Raw genomic sequence first — 22,616 nt, forward strand, 5'->3', positions numbered from 1 at the left:
CTGTCTGTAAACAATTGTTGGAAAAATTACTTGTGTAATGCACAAAGTAGATGTCCTAACCGACTTGCCAAAACTATAGTTTGTTAACAAGAAATTTGTGGAGTGGTAGAAAAACAAGTTTTAATGACTCCAACCTAAGTGTATGTAAACTTCCGACTTCAACTGTATGTGTGTCTTTGGGAGGGGTTAAAATGAAGCAGAAGTAAAATTTTGGTGTACAATTGACAACTAAAGACATCTTAATCATCCCCTTCATGGGTCTATCAACCAGTAAACACACTGTTACATATGTTAACTTCCTGTTTTCCTCTGACCAATAGGGGGCGAGATTGGAGCCAGTCCCGTGTCTGACTCGGTCACTCTCATCGTGTCGGACGGAGAAGCAGGGGGCATGGACAGCTGTTGCCATGGAGACGCCCTGCCACCACCCGTACCTCTCCACGGGACACTTCCTGTTTACGACCTCAACGTGACGGTGCTTCCTGTCAATAACAAGACCCCAGTCATCACCATGGGTAAGCCTCCTTTCCCCACTTTCACTTCAATCTCAGAAAGGAACAATACTGGGGTATAGGTTCAAATAGATACATATATAGAGATATACAGTGCATTCAGAAAGTATTCAGACCCCTTCCCTTTTTCCACATTTTGTTACGTTACAGCCTTATTCTAAAATGGATTGAATTAAAAATGTTACTCATCAAGCTATACACATTACCCCATAATGACAAAGCAAAAACAGGTTAATAGAAAAAACGAAAATACCTTATTTACATAAGTATTCAGACCCTTTCCTATGAGACTCGAAATTGAGCTCAGGTGCATCCTGTTTCCATTGATCATCCTTGAGATGTTTCTACAACTTGATTTGACTACACCTGTGGTATATTCAATTGATTAGGCATGATTTCGAAAGGCACACACCTGTTTATATAAGGTCCCACAGTTGACAGTGCATGTCAAAAACCAAGCCATTAGGTCGAACAAATTGTCTGTAGAGCTCTGAGACAGGATTGTGTCAAGGCACAGATCTGGGAAAGGGTACCAAAAAATGTCTGCAGCATTGAAGGTCCCCAATAACACAGTGGCCTCCATCATTCTTAAATGAAAGAAGTTTGGAACCACCAAGACTCTTCCTAGAGCTGGCCGCCCGGCCTAACTGAGCAATCGAGGGAGAAGGGCCTTGGTCAGGGAGGTGACCAAGAACCCGATGGTCACTCTGAAAGAGCTCCAGATTTCCTCTGTGGAGATGGGAGAACCTTCCAGAAGGACAGCCATCTCTGCAGCACTCCATCAATCAGGAATTTAAGGTAAAGTGGCCAGATGGAAGCCACTCCTTAGTAAAAGGCACATGACAGTCAACTTGGAGTTTGCCAAAAGGCACCTAAAGGACTCTCAGACCATTAGAAACAAGATTCTCTGGTCTGATGAAACCCAGATTAAACTCTGGCCTTAAAGCCAAGCGTCATGTCTGGAGGAAACCTGTCACTATCCCTACGGTGAAGCATGGTGGTGGCAGCATCATGCTGCGGGGATGTTTTTCAGCGGCAGGGACTGGGAGACAAGTCAGGATCGAGGGAAAGATGAACAGAGCAAAGCACAGAGAGATCCTTGATGAAAACCTGCTCCAGAGCGCTCAGGACCTCAGACTAGGGCGAAGGTTCCCCTTCCAGTAGGGAAACGACCCTAAGCACACAGCCAAGACAATGCAGCAGTGGCTTCAGGACAAGTATCTGAATTTCCTTGAGTGGTCCAGCCAGAGCCCGGACTTGAACCCGATCGAACGTCTCTGGAGGGACCTGAAAATAGCTGTGCAGCAATGCTCCCCATCCAACCTGACAAAGCTTGAGAGGATCTGCAGAGAAGAATGGGAGAAACTCCTCAAATACAGGTGTGCCAAGCTTGTAGCGTCATACCCAAGAAGACTTGAGGCTGTAATCGCTGCCAAAGGTGCTTCAACAAACTACTGAGTAAAGTGTCTGAATACTTATGTAAATTATATATTTCCATTTTTTTTTATACATTTGCTACAATTTCTCAGAAACTCATAAAAAGAAGAAACGTCCTCTCACTGTCAACTGCATTTATTTTCAGCAAACTTAAAATGTGTAAATATTTGTATGAACATAACAAGATTCAACAACTGAGACATTAATTGAACAAGTTCCACAGACATGTGACTAACAGAAATTGAATAATGTGTCCCTGAACAAAGGGCGGGGTCAAAATCAAAAGTAACAGTCAGTATCTGGTGTGTCCACCAGCTGCATTAAGTACTGCAGTGCATCTCCTCCTCATGGACTGCACCAGATATTCCAGTTCTTGCTGTGAGATGTTACCCCACTCTTCCACCAAGGCACCTACAAGTTCCCGGACATTTCTGGGTGGAATGGCCCTAGCCCTCACCCTCCGATCCAACAGGTCCCAGACGTGCACAATGGGATTGAGATCCGGGCTCTTCGCTGGCCATTGCAGAACACTGACATTCCTGTCTTACAGGAAATCACGCACAGAGTGAGCAGTATGGCTGGTGGCATTGTCATGCTGGAGGGTCATGTCAGGATGAGCCTGCAGGAAGGGTACCACATGAGGGAGGAGGATGTCTTCCCTGTAACGCACAGCGTTGAGATTGCCTGCAATGACAGCAAGCTCAGTCCGATGATGCTGTGATACACCGCCCCAGACCATGACGGACTCTCCACCTCCAAATCGATCCCGCTTCAGAGTACAGGCCTCGGTGTAACGCTCATTCCTTCAACGATAAACGTGAATCCAACCATCACCCGGGTGAGACAAAACCGCGACTCATCAGTGAAGAGCACTTTTTGCCAGTCCTGTCAGGCGACGTTGTTGCCGGTGATGTCTGGTGAAGACCTGCCTTACAACAGGCCTACAAGCCCTCAGTCCAGCCTCTCTCAGCCTATTGCGGACAGTCTGAGAGCACCGATGGAGTGATTGTGCGTTCCTGGTGTAACTTGGGCAGTTGTTGATGCCATCCTGTACCTGTCCCGCAGGTGTGATGTTCGGATGTACCGATCCTGTGCAGGTGTTACACGTGGTCTGCCACTGCGAGGGCGATCAGCTGTCCGTCCTGTCTCCCTGTAGAACTGTCTTAGGTGTCTCACAGTAATGACATTGCAATTTATTGCCCTGGCCACATCTGCAGTCCTCATGCCTCCTTGCAGCATGTCTAAGACACATTCACGCAGATGAGCAAGGACCCTGGGCATCTTTCTTTAGGTGTTTTTTAAGAGTCAGTAGAAAGGCCTCTTTAGTGTCTTAAGTTTTCTTAACTGTGACCTTAATTGCCTACCATCTGTAAACTGTTAGTGTCTTAACGACCGTTCCACAGGTGCATGTTCATTAATTGTTTATGGGTCATTGAACAAGCATGGGAAACAGTGTTTAAACCCTTTACAATGAAGATCTGTGAAGTTATTTGGATTTTTATTAATTATTTTTGAAAGACAAGGTCATGAAAATGGGACGTTTCTTTTTTTGCTGAGTTTATATAGATCCACACTCTATATCGAGAGAAACATATGAGCCATATATACTTGTATAGAGAGACATATAAAGCTGTATTTAAAGACATATTAAAGAGATCCATTTATAGAAACATAGAGAGAGACATATTTAGACACACTCTATATATGGCTCTAGATCAGGGGTGTCAAACAAATTTTGCCTTGGGGGCTGCATTCGGTCCTCAACGATGTCCGGAGGGCCCCACTGAAAATTGGCTATATTTCCTCGCCATCAAAACATACAAAATATAGTCTATCCATCGTTTTCTGAATTTTCGATACTCCTTGACTGCTGGCTTTAATTTTGGTGATTATTAGCGAGCTAGAGGCCACAAGAAACTGCATAAAATGTAGTTTTCATTTGTTTTCAGTCATTTGAAAGTATATTAAGTTCCTTTTCCCCCCAAAAGACAAAAATCAACATCTTGGATTTTTTTATTTTATTATTAGTTGTATTTTTACTCCAACCACCCGCAGGCCACGTTGGAGCCTAGACACCTCTGCTCTAGGTGCAAACAAGGGAATACCAGAGATGCCTCATCTTTCTTTGTCTTGTCAATGCCGCTCTATGGGGAGCTGGGTGCATCAAATAAGACAAGATTCCCCATCACCTCAGTTCTATTGTTGTGTAAAGGTTTAACTACTTTGTGATAATCACAATCCCCTTAATGCCGGTAAACACACGCTCTGTAATTTCCCAGCCTGCCCTCTGCTTTGAAGCGGGGAGCTCGGTGGCAGGTGGTAGAACGCATTGCGCTAGCGAGAATCTCTTAATCAGCCGAGCACACACACTCTGCACTAGGAGAGGAAGCAGGGCGAGCGTTGTGTCCCCACACACACACACACACAAAACACACATGGATTCCTGGGGACGGCGAGGGAACGTCTCTCGCTAGAGCCCGAGCCAAGAAGAGGGATTGGACCGTAAAGCCCCCTGTGTGTGACCGGCAACTTTGTGGTTATCAATAGGGAACAGTGACCACTGGGAGAGAATGAGAGGACTAAGAAGGGTGTTAGGAGATGGGGAGCAGAGACTGAGGGTGGCTGTTGTGAGCATGGGGTGTGTGTGTGTGTGTGTGTGTGTGTGTGTGTGTGTGTGTGTGTGTGTGTGTGTGTGTGTGTGTGTGTGTGTGTGTGTGTGTGTGTGTGTGTGTGTGCGTGTTTGTAGGTAAAAAGGGGTTTGTTAGGGCATTTAATGGAAATCCCTTGCTGGGTGTTGTTATGAATTACTGCATGGTGTTGTGGTGTGTTCTAGCGTGCAGAGGGCACACACACAGCTGGTCGGGATTATTCTTCTGCTGTGTTGGGGAGGGGAGCTAACGTTAGCGAACCGGTGGGCGCCGAGCAGACACCAATTCCCCACGAGGGCCACCGGACAATGAAGGCCTCAGCAAACAAAAGACAGAAAGGAGCATCCCTTGCTCACAAAAGAACACACGTTAGGCCTCCCTTCCACCCTTCTTGCTGCCAAGATTATCCATCCCGGCCCGCTATACCCCATCTCCACCATCATCAGCTAATTCGCTAATCCCAGCCAAGAAAAAAATGAATATTTATTCTCAATCTTCACCGCTGCATAGCAGGCCCACAAAATCCGGAGTAGTTTGCAGGGGAAATGTAGTTGTCTAATTAATTTGCATTGAATAAAGAGACCGCATCAGAGAATTAGCGGAGCAAAACAAAGAGGAATCCGGCTTTGCCTCTTTTCTTGTTTGGTGGACAATGTTTTTTTTCTTTCTTTTTTTTATCACCTGTATCCCAGACATTTGGTCATTAACTACACACACACACACACACACCTCATCCCCCCTTGGATCAGGGTGGATCCTGATCCAAGCCTTCATCCCACCATTGCCCATTCTCCATTCATTATTTATCAGTGCTGTAAATGGGTGCAGACGCCAGCAAGCAGGGGCATGATGGCTTTATCAGCAACCAGGTGGCAGCGTGCTGGCCAAGAGCCGAGAGAGGGGGAGAGAAAGAGAGAAAGAGAGAGAATGTGAGAGAGGAGAGGGAGGGAAGATTGGCATATGTTTAGGGATGGATGGATACATTTACTGTTTTTCTCTATCATGCCTCTTAAGCTTCTGAAACCATTACTAAAAATGTGAGAGAATTGCGAGAGAGAATTCCATTGCAATTATTTCAGGTGCAATTATTTCATGTCATCATTTCATGTGTCTTTCACTGTCATTTCGCTCTGTGTGTCCCTGTCAGGTGACATGTTTGTGGTGGACGAGGGCTCCTCAGCCTGTCTATGTGGGGGAGTGCTGGGGGCCGAGGACCCCGATACGTACCCTGAAGAGCTCCTCTTCCTCCTGGAAAACCCACCCCTACAGGGCTTCCTGGAGAACACCCTGCCCTCACCAGGTTTCGAGAAGAGCAACGCAGGCCTCAGAGTGGGTCAGTGGCACACAGATCCTTAAGAGTGATAGCCAAATCTATATTTGGGGTGGAAGTCCCCAGACCTGTGTCTGAAGGCCCATAGTGACAGAATCAACAATAATCCGTTGTTTTCTTCTGCCACCTCTAGGAGTTAGCATAATTAGCATCGTCCAAATTCATGAATGTAAGCAGCGGTACCGATGTTACCAAAGCTGCATTGCTAGCAGAAACTTCCTCAAAAACACTTCAAACTAAGTTCCTTAGTTGGTGCAGGGATAATTTAAGCATGAACTATTTCCACATGTACAGTAGTCTCAAAGCCGCAACTGTTTCCGTTTGCTGTAACATGGACAATACATTTTTATTGTATTGCATTGTATTCCATTGGGCACTCGGATTGATTACCAGCTGTGAACAAACTCACCAGGCTTGATGGAACTATCAGAGCATTGGAATATTACTGCAAAAAGAACGACATTCTCGCGGGCAAGAAAACATGGACAGGGTCTTTGCGAGCATAGACGCTACCAAACAGTTTGAAGTGTTTTTGAGGAAGTTTTGGCTCGCAATATAGCTTTGCTAACATCAGTACCGCTAATACATGAATGAATTTGGAAAATGCTAATTTTATTCTAACTCCTGGCTGTGACAGAAGTAAACAATGGATTATTGTGGTTTCTGTCAATATAGGCCTTCAGACACAACTCAAGGTAAGGGGAATTTCACCCAAATATAGATTTAGCATAAACTATCCCTTTAAGCTCTTTAGTCAAAAGGTTAGCCATGGTTAGTTCAAAGTTGGCCATTAGTTATCTTGCTGATATCTACCGACACAAACTATTATGACTGTTTAAAAAATACGTTTTTTTAATTAATCCGGCTCGAAGGACAAGTAATTCAATATACGGCTCGAAGGACCAATAAGCCTTTTTAACACGTTATATCATGCTTATATGGCAGTAAAGCTTTGTGAAAAATGCGTTGAATAAGGTACTGCCTAGACCCACTCTTCTCCCGTACACGGCTGTTGTGTTCTGGGCACTCAGTCTCAGACAGTATGGACCATGCACACAGTTAACTCTAAGTCGACAAGAGTACAATGAGAAAAGATTAATTTCTACTCATACCCTGCTGTGTTGTTGTTGTGGTATGTTCAGTCTCATTCAGCCTGCTCCACCTCAGAGCGGGATACATCAACTACGTCCAGGCGGAGCACCAGGGGACTGAGCCCACCGTGGACCAGCTGGTGATCAGTGTGAGCGACGGGAGGCACAAGTCTCCCCCCATCCCCTTCTACATCATCATCCACCCCACCAACGACGAGACTCCCTCTCTGACACTTAGCAACTTCACTGTAAGTTGCCTCACATCCATCCATCTAACGCTTTTATGTCTTTGGCCATGTTTAAATACTTTGGAAAATGCACCCTGCTGTCATCCCACTGCTCTGACATGACTTGATGGGTCTAAGCTATGGAGTGGAATTTTTGCTTTCGCATATCCAACCGTGTTAGACCAGACCTCAAGGAAGGGAGTGAAGGAAGGAGGCATTTCACTGTGTTCAAACAGGTCCATGGTCTGCGACGGCGCCTTCCCTCTCTTCCTATGATGCCTCCTCCATCTCCTTTCTTTCCCTTCGGACTCATCCTCCTTTTCCTCATCCCTCTTTTTTCCCCCAGGTGATCGAGGGAGGGATAAAGGAGCTGAGTCCGGCCATTTTGAATGCATTGGACTTGGACGCCCCGGCGGACATTTTGACCTTCACAGTATTGGTTCCCCCAGCCCACGGGACCCTGCTGAACGGGATCTATGGAACGGAGTTGAGCCGCTATAAGAACATGGGCCCCAAGCTACTTCTGCAGAGCCTGATAGTACACACCTTCACCATGGAGGAGCTCAAACAAGGTGAGACACTTGATTTTGATGTATATGTCTGAAGCACCACTGTAGCCCAAAAAGTATTTGCCCTTAGGGGGACCAAGAATGATTTAAACAGAATTGATTTGAATAATCTTGTACAGTTTATCTTTGAAATATTTCCATAAACTATACAGGAGCGTATGGCTTACTGTAGGCCTGTCTTTTGTTCCATGCACCTGGAAGAATTGTTGTGCACTTTGTTAAGTGCATGTTTTTGAACTATAGTAGGGCAGCAGTTGCCTTCATGTATCACTGTGTCTTCGTTTGGTTTAGTGCCATATGTTTACTAGTGTCGTTTGTTAGTCTATGCCTTTCTGAGTTTGAGGTTGTTGGGTTGTTATTCGGGGGGGTACAGGCATTACATCCAACTACAAGGCCAGCCTGCCCCTTCCTCCCCCTCTGTTCCCCCAGCCTGGGCTGTGCCTTCCTTCCAGAGGGCTGTGCGTTGTGTTGTCGTCGTTGTCGGGGGTCAGGCCCCTGCTGAACAGATGCTCGAGACAGAGGTCGCAGAGCGCCCGTGGTGCTGCTGCTGCCTCCGCTGCACACTGTCCTTCCAACTGCTCTCTCTCTCTCGCTCTCTGCTGCTGCTGCCTGCACAATTACCTCACAGCCACTGTGCACTATGTTCAGTCACTGAGCACACACACATACATGCACACACACATGCAAGTGTGTAGACACACGTACACAAGCATGCACGTGCACATACACACACTCCTTGTAAGCAGCAGACCCATGGAAACATACAGTATCAGTCAAAATTTTGGAAACCTACTCATTCAAGGATTTTTCTACATTGTAGAATAATAGCGAAGACATGTTTAACACCAAAAAAAAACACCAAAAAAGTGTTGAACAAATCAAAATATATGTTATATTTTAGATTCTTCAAAGTAGCCACCCTTTGCCTTGATGACAGCTTAGCACACTCTTGGCATTCTTTCAACCAGCTTCACCTGGAATGCTTTTCCAACAGTCTTGAAGGAGTTCCCACATATGCTGAGCTCTTGATGGCTGCTTTTCCTTCACTCTGCGGTCCAACTCATCCCAAACCATCTCAATTGGGTTGAGGTCGGGTGATTGTGGAGGCCAGGTAATCTGATGCAGCACTCCCATCACGCTCCTTCTTGGTCAAATAGGCCTTACACAGCCCGGAGGTGTGTTTCGGATCATTGTCCTGTTGAAAAACAAATGATAGTCCCACTAAACGCAAACCAGATGGGATGGCGTATCGCTGCAGAATGCTGTGGTAGCCATGCTGGTTAAGTGTGCCTTGAATTCTAAATAAATCACTGACAGTGTCACCAGAAAAGCACCCCCACACCATCACACCTCCTCCTCCATGCTTCACGGTGGGAACCACACACGCGGAGATCATTCGTTCACCTACTCTGCGTCTCACAAAGACATGGCGGTTGGAACCAAAAATCTCAAATTTGGACTCATCAGACCAAAGGATAGATGTCCACCTGTCTAATGTCCATTGCTCTTGTTTCTTGGCCCACACAAGTCTCTTCTTCTTATTATTGGCGTCCTTTAGTAGTGGTTTCTTTGCAGCAATTCAACCATGAAGGCCTGATTCACACAGTCTCCTCTGGACAGTCAATGTTGAGATGTGTCTGTTACTTGAACTCTGTGAAGCATTTATTTGGGCTGCTATCTGAAGCTGGTAACTGTAATGAACTTATTCTCTGCAATAGAGGTAACTCTGCGTCTTCCTTTCCTGTGGCAGTCCATATGAGAGCCAGTTTCATCATAGCACTTGAAGAAACTTTCAAAGTTCTTAAAATGTTCCGTACTGACTGACCTTCATGTCTTAAAGTAATGATGGACTGTCATTTCTCTTTGCTTATTTAAGCTGTTCTTGCCATAATATGGACTTGGTCTTTTACCAAATAGGGCTATCTTCTGTATAACACCCCTAACTTGTCACAACACAACTGATTGGCTCAAACGCATTAAGAAGGAAAGAAATTCCACAAATTAACTTTTAACAAAGCACACCTGTTAATTGAAATGCATTCCAGTTGACTAACTCATGAAGCTGGTTGAGAGAATGCCAAGAGTGTGTAAAGCTGTCATCAAGGCAAAGGGTGGCTACTTTGAAGAATCTCAAATTGTCACGGTAGTCGTAATAGATGGACCAAGGCGCAGCGGGTATGTGAATGCTCATTTTTATTAATCCAAAACAAACACGAAAAAATGATAAACGGACGACAAAACAGTCTTGTAGGCTCACACAGAAATACAAGAAACAATCTCCTACAAACCCCAAAACAAACATACTCCTAATTATAGGACCTTCAATCTGAGGCAACGATAAACAGCTGCCTCCAACTGAAGGCCCCAACACCAATTAGCAAAACATCAAAATACAAACGACTAGACAGAACATAGAAATAAACTAACATAGAACAATAACCAAAAACCCCGGAATACATAAATCTAACACCCCTCTACATACACAACCACCCCGAACCATATAAAACAAATACCCCCTGCCACGTCCTGACCAAACTCAAATAACAAATAACCCCTTTACTGGTCAGGACGTGACACAAATATAAGATACATTTTGATTTAACACTCTCTCTATTATTTCATAGTCTTGATGTCTTCACTATTATTCTGAAATAGTACAAATAAAGAAAAACCCTTGAATGAGTAGGTGTGTCCAACCTTTTAACTGGTACTATAGATGTAAGCAAAGTACCAGTTCCAACTCATATAAAGCTCCCTACAAGCAGTACCGACAAGCACCAGTCAACTGAGGAGCCCCAGCCCAGTGAGAGAAGGACAAACACTGTGGGCCACAGAGACAGACACATGCAGCTAGGGCCACAGAGCCCTTAACACCCTAGCCTCCCTGAACCTAGCACGCTCAGATGAGTCCTCATCCTGAACACACGTCAACAACACCAGATCCCCTCCCTCCCCCTGCTGCCTGGCATGGAACAATGGGCCAGGCGAGCAGGAGAGACCTGTCAGAGCCATCCACCAGGGCACCGCAAACAAGGAAGTGGGCGTCTGCCAAAAAGCCACATTACTTCTGCCTATGCGGCCTTTATGGACTGCGAACCGTGCCAACGCACTGATTCAAAAAAAGTCCTGATCTAAGGAGAAATAGAGGAAAAACAGGAGGAGGAGGACAGAGGAGGACAGAGGAGGACCTATTCAAGGATGTAACCTGATTCCCAGTCACTCATTCGAGTGGGGGACACAGGGAGATTAAACATATTCCTGCACCCGCCACATGTGCTGTACAGGTTGTGTGTGTTGACCCCTGAGTCCATACCCCCCACCCTCACCACCCCCCTTCTGTCCCAATCCTCCACCTCCCCCATCCCCAACTTCCCTTCTCTCCCTCCCACCATTCCTCTGCAGCAGAGGTAATTCTGGGTCTTCCTTTCCTGTGGCGATCCTCATGAGTGACAGTTTCATCATAGCACTTGATTGTTTTTTGGACAGCACTTTAAGAAACTTTCAAAGTTCTTAAGATGTTCCGTATTGACTGACATTCATGTCTTAAAGTAATGATGGACTGTCATTTCTCTTTGCTTATTTAAGCTGTTCTAGCTATAATATGGACTTGGTCTTTTACCAAATAGGGCTATCTTCTGTATACCACCCCTAACTTGTCACAACTCAACTGATTGGCTCAAACACATTAAGAAGGAAAGAAATTCCACAAATTAACTTTTAACAAAGCACACCTGTAATTGAAATGCATTCCAGGTAACTACCTAATGAAGCTAGTTGAGAGAATGCTAAGAGTGTACAAAGCTGTCAATGGCAAAGAGTGGCTACTTTGAAGAATATATTTTGATTTGTTTAACACTTTTTTGGTTACTACATGATTCCATGTGTTATTTCATAGTTTTGATGTCTTCACTACTATTCTACAATGTAGAAAATAGTAAAGCTTAAGAAGAACCCTTGAATGAGTAGTTGTGTCCAAACTTTTGATTGACCTTGTTCACCTACAGGACCAATCTGTTTGGTTTGGCTTCTTCAAAGACCATAGCAATAGTGAAAATTGCCAGTGTGTTTGTGTGATGAGGCCAAATTGATACTGTTGTGAACACTAGTGGAATATGTGATGCGCTGAGAGCACTCCTTTTTTTGCAACAACATATTACAGTTCTTGGAAAAGCCAGTTTCTCGTTTTGACCACATTTAAGATTTTAGTAGAAATACTTCAACGTCTCTACCCTAAAAACACATATTTACACACGTTGCTACTCTGTTTACAACGTGACCGAACACCCCAGCCCAAAACCAACCAAACTGTCCTCCCGTTCACCCTCTCCCACCGTTCTCCCATCCTCTCCCTGACTCTTCCCCTCTTGGCCCCTATCTGCAGGAATGAGGATCATGTACATGCACGATGACACGGAAACCCTGAAGGACTCGTTCACTGTGCAGCTGACAGATGGCCGCCACACAATCCAGGGGACCGCTCACCTCCGTGTCCTACCAGTCAACGATGAAAAGCCCCGGCTGCTAAAGTAAGGATAAGAAGAACGCCCTGGGAGAAACACTCAGAGCCAAGAAGGGGATAAGGGAGGGATGGGTGAGAAAGGGAAGGGAGGTGGAGGAAGGGGTGGAATGAATGGTGGGAGGGAGAGAAGTGAAGTTGGGGATGGGGGAGGTGGAGGATTGGGACAGAAGGGGGGTGGTGAGGGTGGGGGGTATGGACTCAGGGGTCAACACACACAACCTGTACAGCACATGTGGCGGGTGCAGGAATATGTTTAATCTCCCTGTGTCCCCCACTCGAATGAGTGACTGGGAATCAGGTTACATCCTTGAATAGGTCCTCCTCTGTCCTCCTCTGTCCTCCTCCTCCTGTTTTTCCTCTATTTCTCCTTAGATCAGGACTTTTTTGAATCAGTGCGTTGGCACGGTTCGCAGTCCATAAAGGCCGCATAGGCAGAAGTAATGTGGCTTTTTGGCAGACGCCCACTTCCTTGTTTGCGGTGCCCTGGTGGATGGCTCTGACAGGTCTCTCCTGCTCGCCTGGCCCATTGTTCCATGCCAGGCAGCAGGGGGAGGGAGGGGATCTGGTGTTGTTGACGTGTGTTCAGGATGAGGACTCATCTGAGCGTGCTAGGTTCAGGGAGGCTAGGGTGTTAAGGGCTCTGTGGCCCTAGCTGCATGTGTCTGTCTCTGTGGCCCACAGTGTTTGTCCTTCTCTCACTGGGCTGGGGCTCCTCAGTTGACTGGTGCTTGTCGGTACTGCTTGTAGGGAGCTTTATATGAGTTGGAACTGGTACTTTGCTTACATCTATAGTAGCAGTTAAAAGGTTGGACACACCTACTCATTCAAGGGTTTTTCTTTATTTGTACTATTGCAGAACAATAGTGAAGACATCAAGACTATGAAATAATACACATGGAATCATGTAGGAACCAAAAGAGTGTTAAATCAAAATGTATCTTATATTTGAGATTTTTCAAAGTAGCCACCCTTTGCCTTGATGACAGCTTTGCACACTCTTGGCATTCTCTCAACCAGCTTCATGAGTTAGTCAACTGGAATGCATTTCAATTAACAGGTGTGTCTTGTTAAAAGTGAATTTGTGGGATTTCATTCCTTCTTAATGCGTTTGAGCCAATCAGTTGTGTTGTGACAAGTTAAGGGTGGTATACAGAAGATAGCTCTATTTGGTAAAAGACCAAGTCTATGTTATGGCAAGAACAGCTCAAATAAGCAAAGAGAAATGACAGTCCATCATTACTTTAAGACATGAAGGTCAGTCAATGTGGAACATTTCAATAAATTTGAAAGTTTCGTAAAGTGCTGTTCCAAAAACCATCAAGAGCTATGATGAAACTGGCTCTCATGAGGACCGCCACATGAAAGGGAGACCCAGAGTTACCTCTGCTGCAGAGGATAAGTTCATTAGAGTTACCAGCCTCAGAAATTGCAGCCCAAATAAATGCTTCACAGAGTTCAAGTAACAGACACATCTCAACATTAGCTGTTCAAAGGACAATGCGTGAAATCAAGCTTTCATGGTCGAATTGCTGCAAAAAAACACTACTTAAGGACATCAATAATAAGAAGAGACCTGCTTGGGCCAAGAAACACAAGCAATGGACATTAGACCGTCCGAAATCTGTCCTTTGGTCTGATTTGAGAATTTTGGTTCCAACCGCCGTGTCTTTGTGAGACGCAGAGTAGGTGAACGGATTATCTCTGCCTGTGTCTACTGTAGATGTCTTCACTATTATTCTACAATGCAAAAGAATAAAGAAAAACCCTTGAATGAGTAGGTGTATCCACATTTTTGACTGGTACTGTATACCTTCCCCTCCTTTGGTCCCCAATGTCTCTGTGGCCCTCAGTGTCTTTGCTGGGGATTGAACTCTCTAATAATGTCTCTCTTGCTTTTCTTCTCTCTTTCTCTGTCTCTGAATAGCCCCTAGTATGTTTCTTTGTGTCACTGTGGTCCTGACCATATCGTGTATCTTCTCTGTCAGAAATGCAGGAGTGGAGGTGGACTGGATGGACAGGAGGGTGATCTCCAGTGTGGTGTTGGAGGCAGAAGACCTGGACACTCCTACCAGTAAGCTCTACTACATCCTCAATGCTGGGCCCAGGTTTGGCAAGCTGCAGGTCAAGGTTAGTGCAAAGCAAAGCCCCTCTTCAAATGATACCCAGAAGATATTTATATCAAAATATGTATAACGTTATATATACAGTGGTTCTTCCTTTAAAAGGTTTGAGCTTATGCCGCAACCATTTGTGGTAGATGGTGGCATTCTGTCATTGCACCACACTACCACAAGGGTGAGTTAGAACGCTGATCTATAGGTAGTCTAAACTGTGGCAAAAATCTGTTTGTAAAATTGACAGCTATGCCATATAGATTGCAAAATAGTTGGGAAGAGATTTTCGATGTACCGATTCCATGGCACATGGTTAATGAATTGACACGCAATTTTCCGTTCCTCCGGAAAACCCTCATTTTAAAAACAGTCAAATGCTTTCTCTCCATCGCCCACACGTACTTTAAACATTTGGATAATAAAGCATTTAAAGGCTGACATTGGTTGATTTTAATACTTCTGACAGCCAAAATTGTAACTCCACCCATAACTTTTGGACTTTTAAACATTCCCAGAAGGCATGGATTATTATAACCCACTGCAGGCCTAAAACCTATGGGGGCAAACAACATTTCCATGATGGGCTATTAGCAGGACAATAGACTCTTCAACCTTTACAAAAGGATAGCTTGGCTAGGTGTGAAAAAAATCCCCCCAATTTACAATGTATTAAGTACTCTAAAGTTTTTAATTTCTAACTACAAAACATCATGCAACTGCAAAATGTTGTGTAAAGCATATACTGTACAGTATTTCGACATCAACATCTTTATGCTTCTGTTAATAAAATAATCATAAAAATACTCTTAAAATGCAGATGTTTATTTCAACTATCAGCAGCACAATAGACTCTAGCCGAGTTTAGGGACTTTAAATATATTAATGAATCCATAACGAATTACTATGGGAATAAATATCACTGAAGCATGGGGACTGGTCTTGATAAATCATTCAGATTTTTATTTGGAAATGTTAGGATTATTTTGCTCTTCACTATCACAATATTAAAAACTTTCAAATGCATTCATGAGTTAAATCGATTTAGCCGACATGTTGCGGTTCATCTGATGAAGGTGCACATAGGCCTATTTATATAATGAATATGAATTCGGAGGGCAGAAATGATTACATATTAAAGCATTAGATCTCTCACTGAAGGCGTCAGTCATACAAAATGTGTACTTAAAACCAAACAGGTTATCTAGCAAAGTAGTAAGAATGTCTCACCCCATGTTCAATAATGGCCTTTTCCCCTTTAATCAGATTACAACTGCTCACTTTCGGTTATTTGAAAACAAAATAATCTTCAAAATATATTTATTTTTAAACAAGCCAAAGAAAGTTGGTTGGAATTTCAGTTTAATCCACCAGAAAAGACAGAACAAATAATTCAACAAATATTGTGGTTAAACTCAAATATACTAATTGATAAAAAGCCTTTCTTTTTCACCCCCCCAAAAAAGAAAAAGGTGTAATCTTTGTAAACTATATCATAAATAGGACTGGTGGAGTTATGTCACACATGCAGCTAACACAAATATATGGAAATGTCCGCTCTACCCAACATTACAACCAATTCATTGCAGCATTACCACAAAAATGGAAGAGGCAAGTGGAAGGGGGAAAAGTAAGGAACTTGTCTGTCGGCCCTGGAGGCATTTTGAAAACATGTTTTCAAACTCTTGTTTTTCATAAGGACAATAGACACGATGTGGTCCCAAAAACACCTCTCTGACATAGGGTACAGCATATCTCTTGATGATGTCATTTAATGTCTCGCCAGCTTTGATCCATGCCTGGGCCTGCAGCACGCAAAGTTCGAAACTACAGAACAGTACAAAATATATATATATATATATATATACAGTTGAAGTCGGAAGTTTACATACACTTAGGTTGGAGTCATTAAAACTCATTTTTCAACCACTCCACACATTTCTTGTTAACAAACTATAGTTTTGGCAAGTCGGTTAGGACATCTACTTTGTGCATGACACAAGTCATTTTTCCAACAATTGTTTACAGACAGATTATTTCACTTATAATTCACTGTATCACAATTCCAGTGGGTCAGAAGTTTACATACACTAAGTTGACTGCGCCTTTAAACAGCTTGGAAAATTCCAGAAAATGATGTCATGGCTTTAGAAGATTCTGATCGGCTAATTGACATCATTTGAGTCAATTTGAGGTGTACCTGTGGATGTATTTCAAGGCCTACCTTCAAACTCAGTGCCTCTTTGCTTGACATCATGGGAAAATCAAAAGAAATCAGCCAAGACCTCAGAAAAAAATGGTAGACCTCCACAAGTCTGGTTCATCCTTGGGAGCAATTTCCAAACGCCTGAAGGTACCACGTTCATCTGTACAAACAATAGTACATAAGTATAAACACCATGGGACCACACAGCCGTCATACCGCTCAGGAAGGAGACGCGTTCTGTCTCCTAGAGATTAACGTACTTTGGTGCGAAAAGGGCAAATGAATCCCAGAACAACAGCAAAGGACCTTGTGAAGATGCTGGAGAAAACAGGTACAAAAGTATCTATATCCACAGTAAAACAAGTCCTATATCAACATAACCTGAAAGGCCGCTCAGCAAGGAAGAAGCCACTGCTCCAAAACCGCCATAATAAAGCCAGACTACGGTTTGCAACTGCACATCGGAACAAAGATCGTACTTTTTGGAGAAATGTCCTCTGGTCGGATGAAACAAAAATAGAACTGTTTTGCCATAATGACCATCGTTAGGTTTAGAGGAAAAAGGGGGAGGCTTGCAAGCCAAAGAACACCATCCGAACCGTGAAGCATGGGGGTGGCAGCATCATGTTGTGGGGGTGCTTTGCTGCAGGAGGGATTGGTGCACTTCACAAAATAGATGGCATCATGAGGCAGGAAAATTATGGGGATGTATTGAAGCAACATCTCAAGACATCAGTCAGGAAGTTAAACCTTGGTCGCAAATGGGTCTTCCAAATGGACAATGACCCCAAGCATACTCCCAAAGTTGTGGCAAAATGGCTTAAGGACAACAAAGTCAAGGTATTGGAGTGGCCATCACAAAGCCCTGACCTCAATCCTATAGAAAATGTGTGGGCAGAACTGAAAACATGTATGCGAGTGAGGAGGCCTACAAACCTGACTCAGTTACACCAGCTCTGTCAGGAGGAATGGGCCCAAATTCACCCAACTTATTGTGGGAAGCTTGTGGAAGGCTACCCGAAACGTTTGATTCAAGTTAAACAATGTAATGGCAATGCTACCAAATACTAATTGAGTGTATGTAAACTTCTGACCCACTGGGAATGTGATGAAAGAAATAAAATCTGAAATAAATCATTCTCTCTACTATTATTCTGACATTTCAGATTCTTAAAATAAAGTGGTGATCCGAAATGACCTAAGACAGCGAATTTTTACTAAGATTAAATGTCAGAAATTGTGAAAAACTGAGTTTTAATATATTTGGCTAAGGTGTATGTACATTTCCGACTTCAACTGTATATATATATATATATGTATATGTAAGTATGTATGTATGTATGTATGTATGTATGTATGTATGTATGTATGTATGTATGTATGTATATATGTCACGTCCTGACCAGTAAAAAGGGTAATTTGCCATAGTAGTATGGTCAGGGCGTGATATGTATATATGTCACGTCCTGACCAGTAAAAAGGGTCATTTGCCATAGTAGTATGGTCAGGGCGTGGCAGGGGGGTTGTTTTGTGTGGTTTGGGTTTTTTTTTGTTCTAGGGGAATTGGTTCTAGTTTTCTATTTCTATGTTTCGTTTTCTATGTTTGGCCGAGTATGGTTTCCAATCAGAGGCAGGTGTCTTTCGTTGTCTCTGATTGGAAGCCATACTTAGGCAGCCTGTTTTTCTTTGGGTTTTGTGGGTGGTTGCTTTCTGTTTAGTTGTTGTACCTGACGGAACTGTTGTGCGTTTTTTATTTTGTTGTTTGAAGTGCGTTCATTAAAATCTAAAGATGAGCACTATACACGCTGCGCCTTGGTCTTTTCACTACGACGCCTGTGACAATATATATATATATATATATATATATATATAAAATATCTTACCGAGCCTTTCCATAAGTCCACTTAAGTTTCTTCAACTGTCTTCTGACTGTGATTAGAGCAATGTTGTGCGGTGATGCCAGCAGATTCCAGATTGCCTTTGCCGACCACCCATCATCTTCAACCATCAGTGAGTCGATGGCTTGAATAGTCTCGCTGGAAATGGAATACAATGTAAAAATGTGCAGCATACAGTAAAGACCAGCAGTCAATTTATTTAAGCATTATTAGGCCTACTTTACAGTTTTGTAGTCTACTATACCCGTTCATTTTCCTTGGTTTTCGCGTTCGGCGTAACAGAGGCGAATAGCACTGTCCGTGAACATAATCCCCAAGTCTAACAGTATTTTACCAACATGTTTAATTATTCAAGGCTCCTTTCTCTTGTCTGTGCTGGAGTTTTTTTAAAGAATATAGAAAAAGCCATGCACTCTTGATGGGCTATCAGCAGGACAATAGATTCTTACAAAGTCCACCAAATGCATTGTTTTCTAACCACATCTGGATGGATCCATAACGAATTACTATGGGAATAAATATCACTGAATGACAGAAATATTGGAATAAAGTACGCTAATGAAGGCAACAAAGTGTTGCTTAATGGAACACTAAAAGTCATCCAATTGTTGTAATAGGATTTGAAGCAATAGACTACCCACGTGTGGTCAACTATTTCAGCACCGTTTCGCGTTGCTCTGAGACAAGCATGGGGACTGGTCTTGATAAATCAATGAGATTTTTATTTTCACTGAATCTCCGTTTGGGTATTGGTCAGCCTACAATTAGGGTGTGGAAATGTTAGGATTATTTTGCTCTTCACTCGCAGTCACTTAGTAGCCTACTCCCGGCCGGTTACATTGTACAGCACCATATTTTCCTAACGGAAACGCTGACTGTTTTGATTTTCGTTTTTCTTGGAATAGAAGCACCATAATATTAATCAAATGAGTTAAGCAAAAAATCTTAAAATGAATCCAATATACTATGTTCTTTAAAAAAATATTTTAAATTCTCTAGTACAGACAATATTAAAAACAGTCAAACGCTTCTCAAAGATGCTCTCTGGGGGTCAAACTAGCATTAATGACAACAGTGGCTGACACTTAAATAATGTGCCATAGAATTCTGCGGCAGCCCCGCAAGCTGTGCTGCAGTATGACGTGACTTGTACGACGTAACTTTTAAAGGAAGAACCACTATAGCCTCCGCAGATACATCTGATGTTACCCTCCTGACCTACATCTGACCAAGTGTAAAAGTTACATTTGAGTGTGTTTGTGTATCCTCTTCCCTTTGTGCAGACAGAAGCTGGCTGGACAGACATTGGAGCGGGTCAGAACTTCACCCAGGAGGATGTGGAGTTTAACCGCTTGTGGTACGCCCACACTACTGGCACCGGGTTCAAAGGTCATGACAGCATCCGTTTCACCCTCAGTGACCTAGACAACGAGTCCCCTCCTCAGAGCTTCTTCATCTCAGTACGCACCATCCAGAAGGGTGAGGACAGGACAGCCTCATGGGCACAGTTTTATTATTATGATTAGAGTTCTTGCTTAAATACTTTAAGACAAACAAGCACACCATTTTGTTTTCAGGAAATTTGTCTTTAACATTTTGAGGTGGACCATCTCTTCCTCTCTGGAGGAGCCTCCTCTTATCAGCATAATGTAACTACTTTATCAATCACATAACACATAGTCCGTATTGTCTATAGATCTAGCATTACGTAGTACTTGGCTGGCAAAGAAAAAGGTTAAAAAAAAATAGGTAAATTCAGTACACCTTGTTAACCCACGAAGACACAACAACAACAACCTGGGTGGAGCACGGCACGGCAGCCATTTTGTGCCTCAGCGCACCACACATGCATCAGCAACGTCCCAAAACAAACTTTCTCCAGCCGCTGCGTCTTGGCCATGTATAATTGAATAGGTGGCTTTCCCTATAGCCAGGCCAGCTTTTCCAGTTGGGTGAGCATGACATGCGAGGCGTATAGAAGCGAAGAGAGTTGAGGAGAGGGAGTGCAATCAGGGGTGCGCTTGGCCCTCTTGGCTCGGTGCCCTCTGATCCTGGAGGAGCGAAGGTGAGAAAAGCCCACACACTCGGCACCGCAGGAAGAGCCACCTCGGAACGTGAATAATTGAAGGATGTAGGGGGTGAACAGACGTAGAGTTTTGGTTGCCTCTGCGGTTCTCTTATTGTTGTGTTGTCGTCATCATTGCTCGCTCAAGTCACTGCCAGGCTATTGTTGAAAACAAACCATTCATACAGGTTTTTGGTACTGTTCATATTGTGCTAGCCTATCGAATCAAGTGCATCTAAGATAAGCTGACAGTCCCTGATATTGGGCACTAACATGCTTTATTTGATGTTTATAATACACTTTTTATCGATTTTAAACTCAGAAAGTAAAAAATGAAGCCTTGATACAAAAAGCTGCTATTGCTTGACCTAAATGACTATTCTCCTATGTCCAGGTGACATAGTGCTGGTCACCAGGCCGGTCACCCTGATGGAGGGAGAGCGGCTCATCCTGACCACAGACATCCTACTGGCTACGGACGGGGCCGCCAGACCGGGGGAGGTGCTCTACACCGTGTCCATTCCGCCCAAACACGGACACGTCCACGACGTCCAGCGTCCCGGAATGCCGTTCCTCAGCTTCTCCCAGCTGGACGTGGCGGCCCAGCGTGTGTGTTACACCCATGACAACAGTCACACGGCTGAGCAGGACTCCTTCAGGTCAGACTGACACGTTGTGGTATTTTGTTTCATTTTGTATTTTTTTTGTTGGACGTACAAGACTTGTGGGCCGATACAAACATTTCAGACTGACACGTTAGTGGAATATTGGATGATTAAATTTAAAGCTTTCTTGTTCATTCAGATTTAATTGGATGTGTGTTTGGCTCAAATTTCAGGCACAATTATGTTAACAATAAAATAATAATATCTCCTTTTGACTTGAACGATATGGCATAAAATGTCATTAATTAGTCTGTTGATATTAACTGAATAAGAAAGATTTTTAGTGCCTGCCCAAAAAGTATCACACAAATTCGGACGGAGTATTTGAGCATCAAAAGAAGCTCAGCAAAAAAATGAAAAGTGTGAAGAGATGAGAGCTCTGCTACAGTATGTTTATGTGCCTCTTCCAGCCAATTTGGCAGGAGGCTTGGGTGGAGAGAGAGATGACCGGCGTATGGCTGACCTGTCCTCTCCTCTGTCTGCTCTCCTCTCCGTCCCTGGTGTGTCTGAGGACGCTGGTTTGTCACCCAGAAGCCTGGCACACACAAACACACACACACACTCACAGAGAGAGAGCCTGGCTGTGTTTCACCTCAGGGTCAGCTGGGAGCCAGGAGCCTTTCTGCAGCCAAGCCAGCCGAGGTTGAGAGGAGATGAGAGGGGGGGAGCACTTAAGTGGGGGCACACACACTGCCAATGCTCTCTGCCAAAGAGGGAGGTGATAGCCGTCCAGCATGGGGCAGTAGTACTGGTATTTCTTAACTGACACATTGAACCCAATAGAGCAATCAGCCATGTTATCCACCCGCTTCTCAGCACTCAAATACAAACTAACCACATCCTTAGATCCAAAGCATCTGTTTAACTGTGACTATTTCTACTGGGTTCTACTTGGTTCTGGCTAAACCTATGTGTATGAGCGTATCTGACCAGCTCCACGCTGTATTGGTGTGTGATACAGAATGTTCCATTTGGAGGGGGACTGGTGGCAGTGTGTGATGGCAGCGGTTGACACCTCAGATGGGGCCACACCTGAGCACACACCTGTGCATCAGAGCAGGGGCCTGGCCCAGGCCCCAGGCAGAAGGTGTTTTCTATGCCCCCCTCTTCTGGTCACCGTGACAGCGGATGATGAATGGGCATTATTAGGAGAATGATAATGCCGGCTGGCATCGGTTGCCATGGCGGCCAGAAAGGAGTGTACAGAGTACAGACAGGCATCTCTGGGAACAATTACCTAGCAAATATGGGATGGTGGAGATGGCAGATGTTGCACCGGTTTGGCTTAGAGAGGGGGACCGGTGTGTGTGTGTGTGGTGTGGTGGCCAGTGTGTTGTT

At 44.0% G+C, this 22,616-nt stretch overlaps 1 protein-coding gene across 1 annotated transcript in view; it reads left to right on the forward strand.

The window, feature by feature from the left end:
- The window catches only part of frem1b (Fras1 related extracellular matrix 1b), a 56,727-nt gene that overhangs the window by 17,893 nt on the left and 16,218 nt on the right, over nucleotides 1–22,616 (forward strand). The window contains exons 18-25 of the mRNA XM_045687368.2: nucleotides 321–515; nucleotides 5,745–5,930; nucleotides 7,070–7,266; nucleotides 7,592–7,817; nucleotides 12,196–12,340; nucleotides 14,319–14,460; nucleotides 19,832–20,027; nucleotides 21,008–21,272. Of these exons, the coding sequence (XP_045543324.2) occupies nucleotides 321–515; nucleotides 5,745–5,930; nucleotides 7,070–7,266; nucleotides 7,592–7,817; nucleotides 12,196–12,340; nucleotides 14,319–14,460; nucleotides 19,832–20,027; nucleotides 21,008–21,272 (1,552 nt within the window). The remainder of the gene's footprint in view (nucleotides 1–320; nucleotides 516–5,744; nucleotides 5,931–7,069; nucleotides 7,267–7,591; nucleotides 7,818–12,195; nucleotides 12,341–14,318; nucleotides 14,461–19,831; nucleotides 20,028–21,007; nucleotides 21,273–22,616) is intronic.

The sequence above is a fragment of the Salmo salar genome, chromosome 10 (assembly GCF_965601325.2).
Source record: "Salmo salar chromosome 10, fSalSal1, whole genome shotgun sequence".
Classification (NCBI taxonomy): domain Eukaryota; kingdom Metazoa; phylum Chordata; class Actinopteri; order Salmoniformes; family Salmonidae; genus Salmo; species Salmo salar.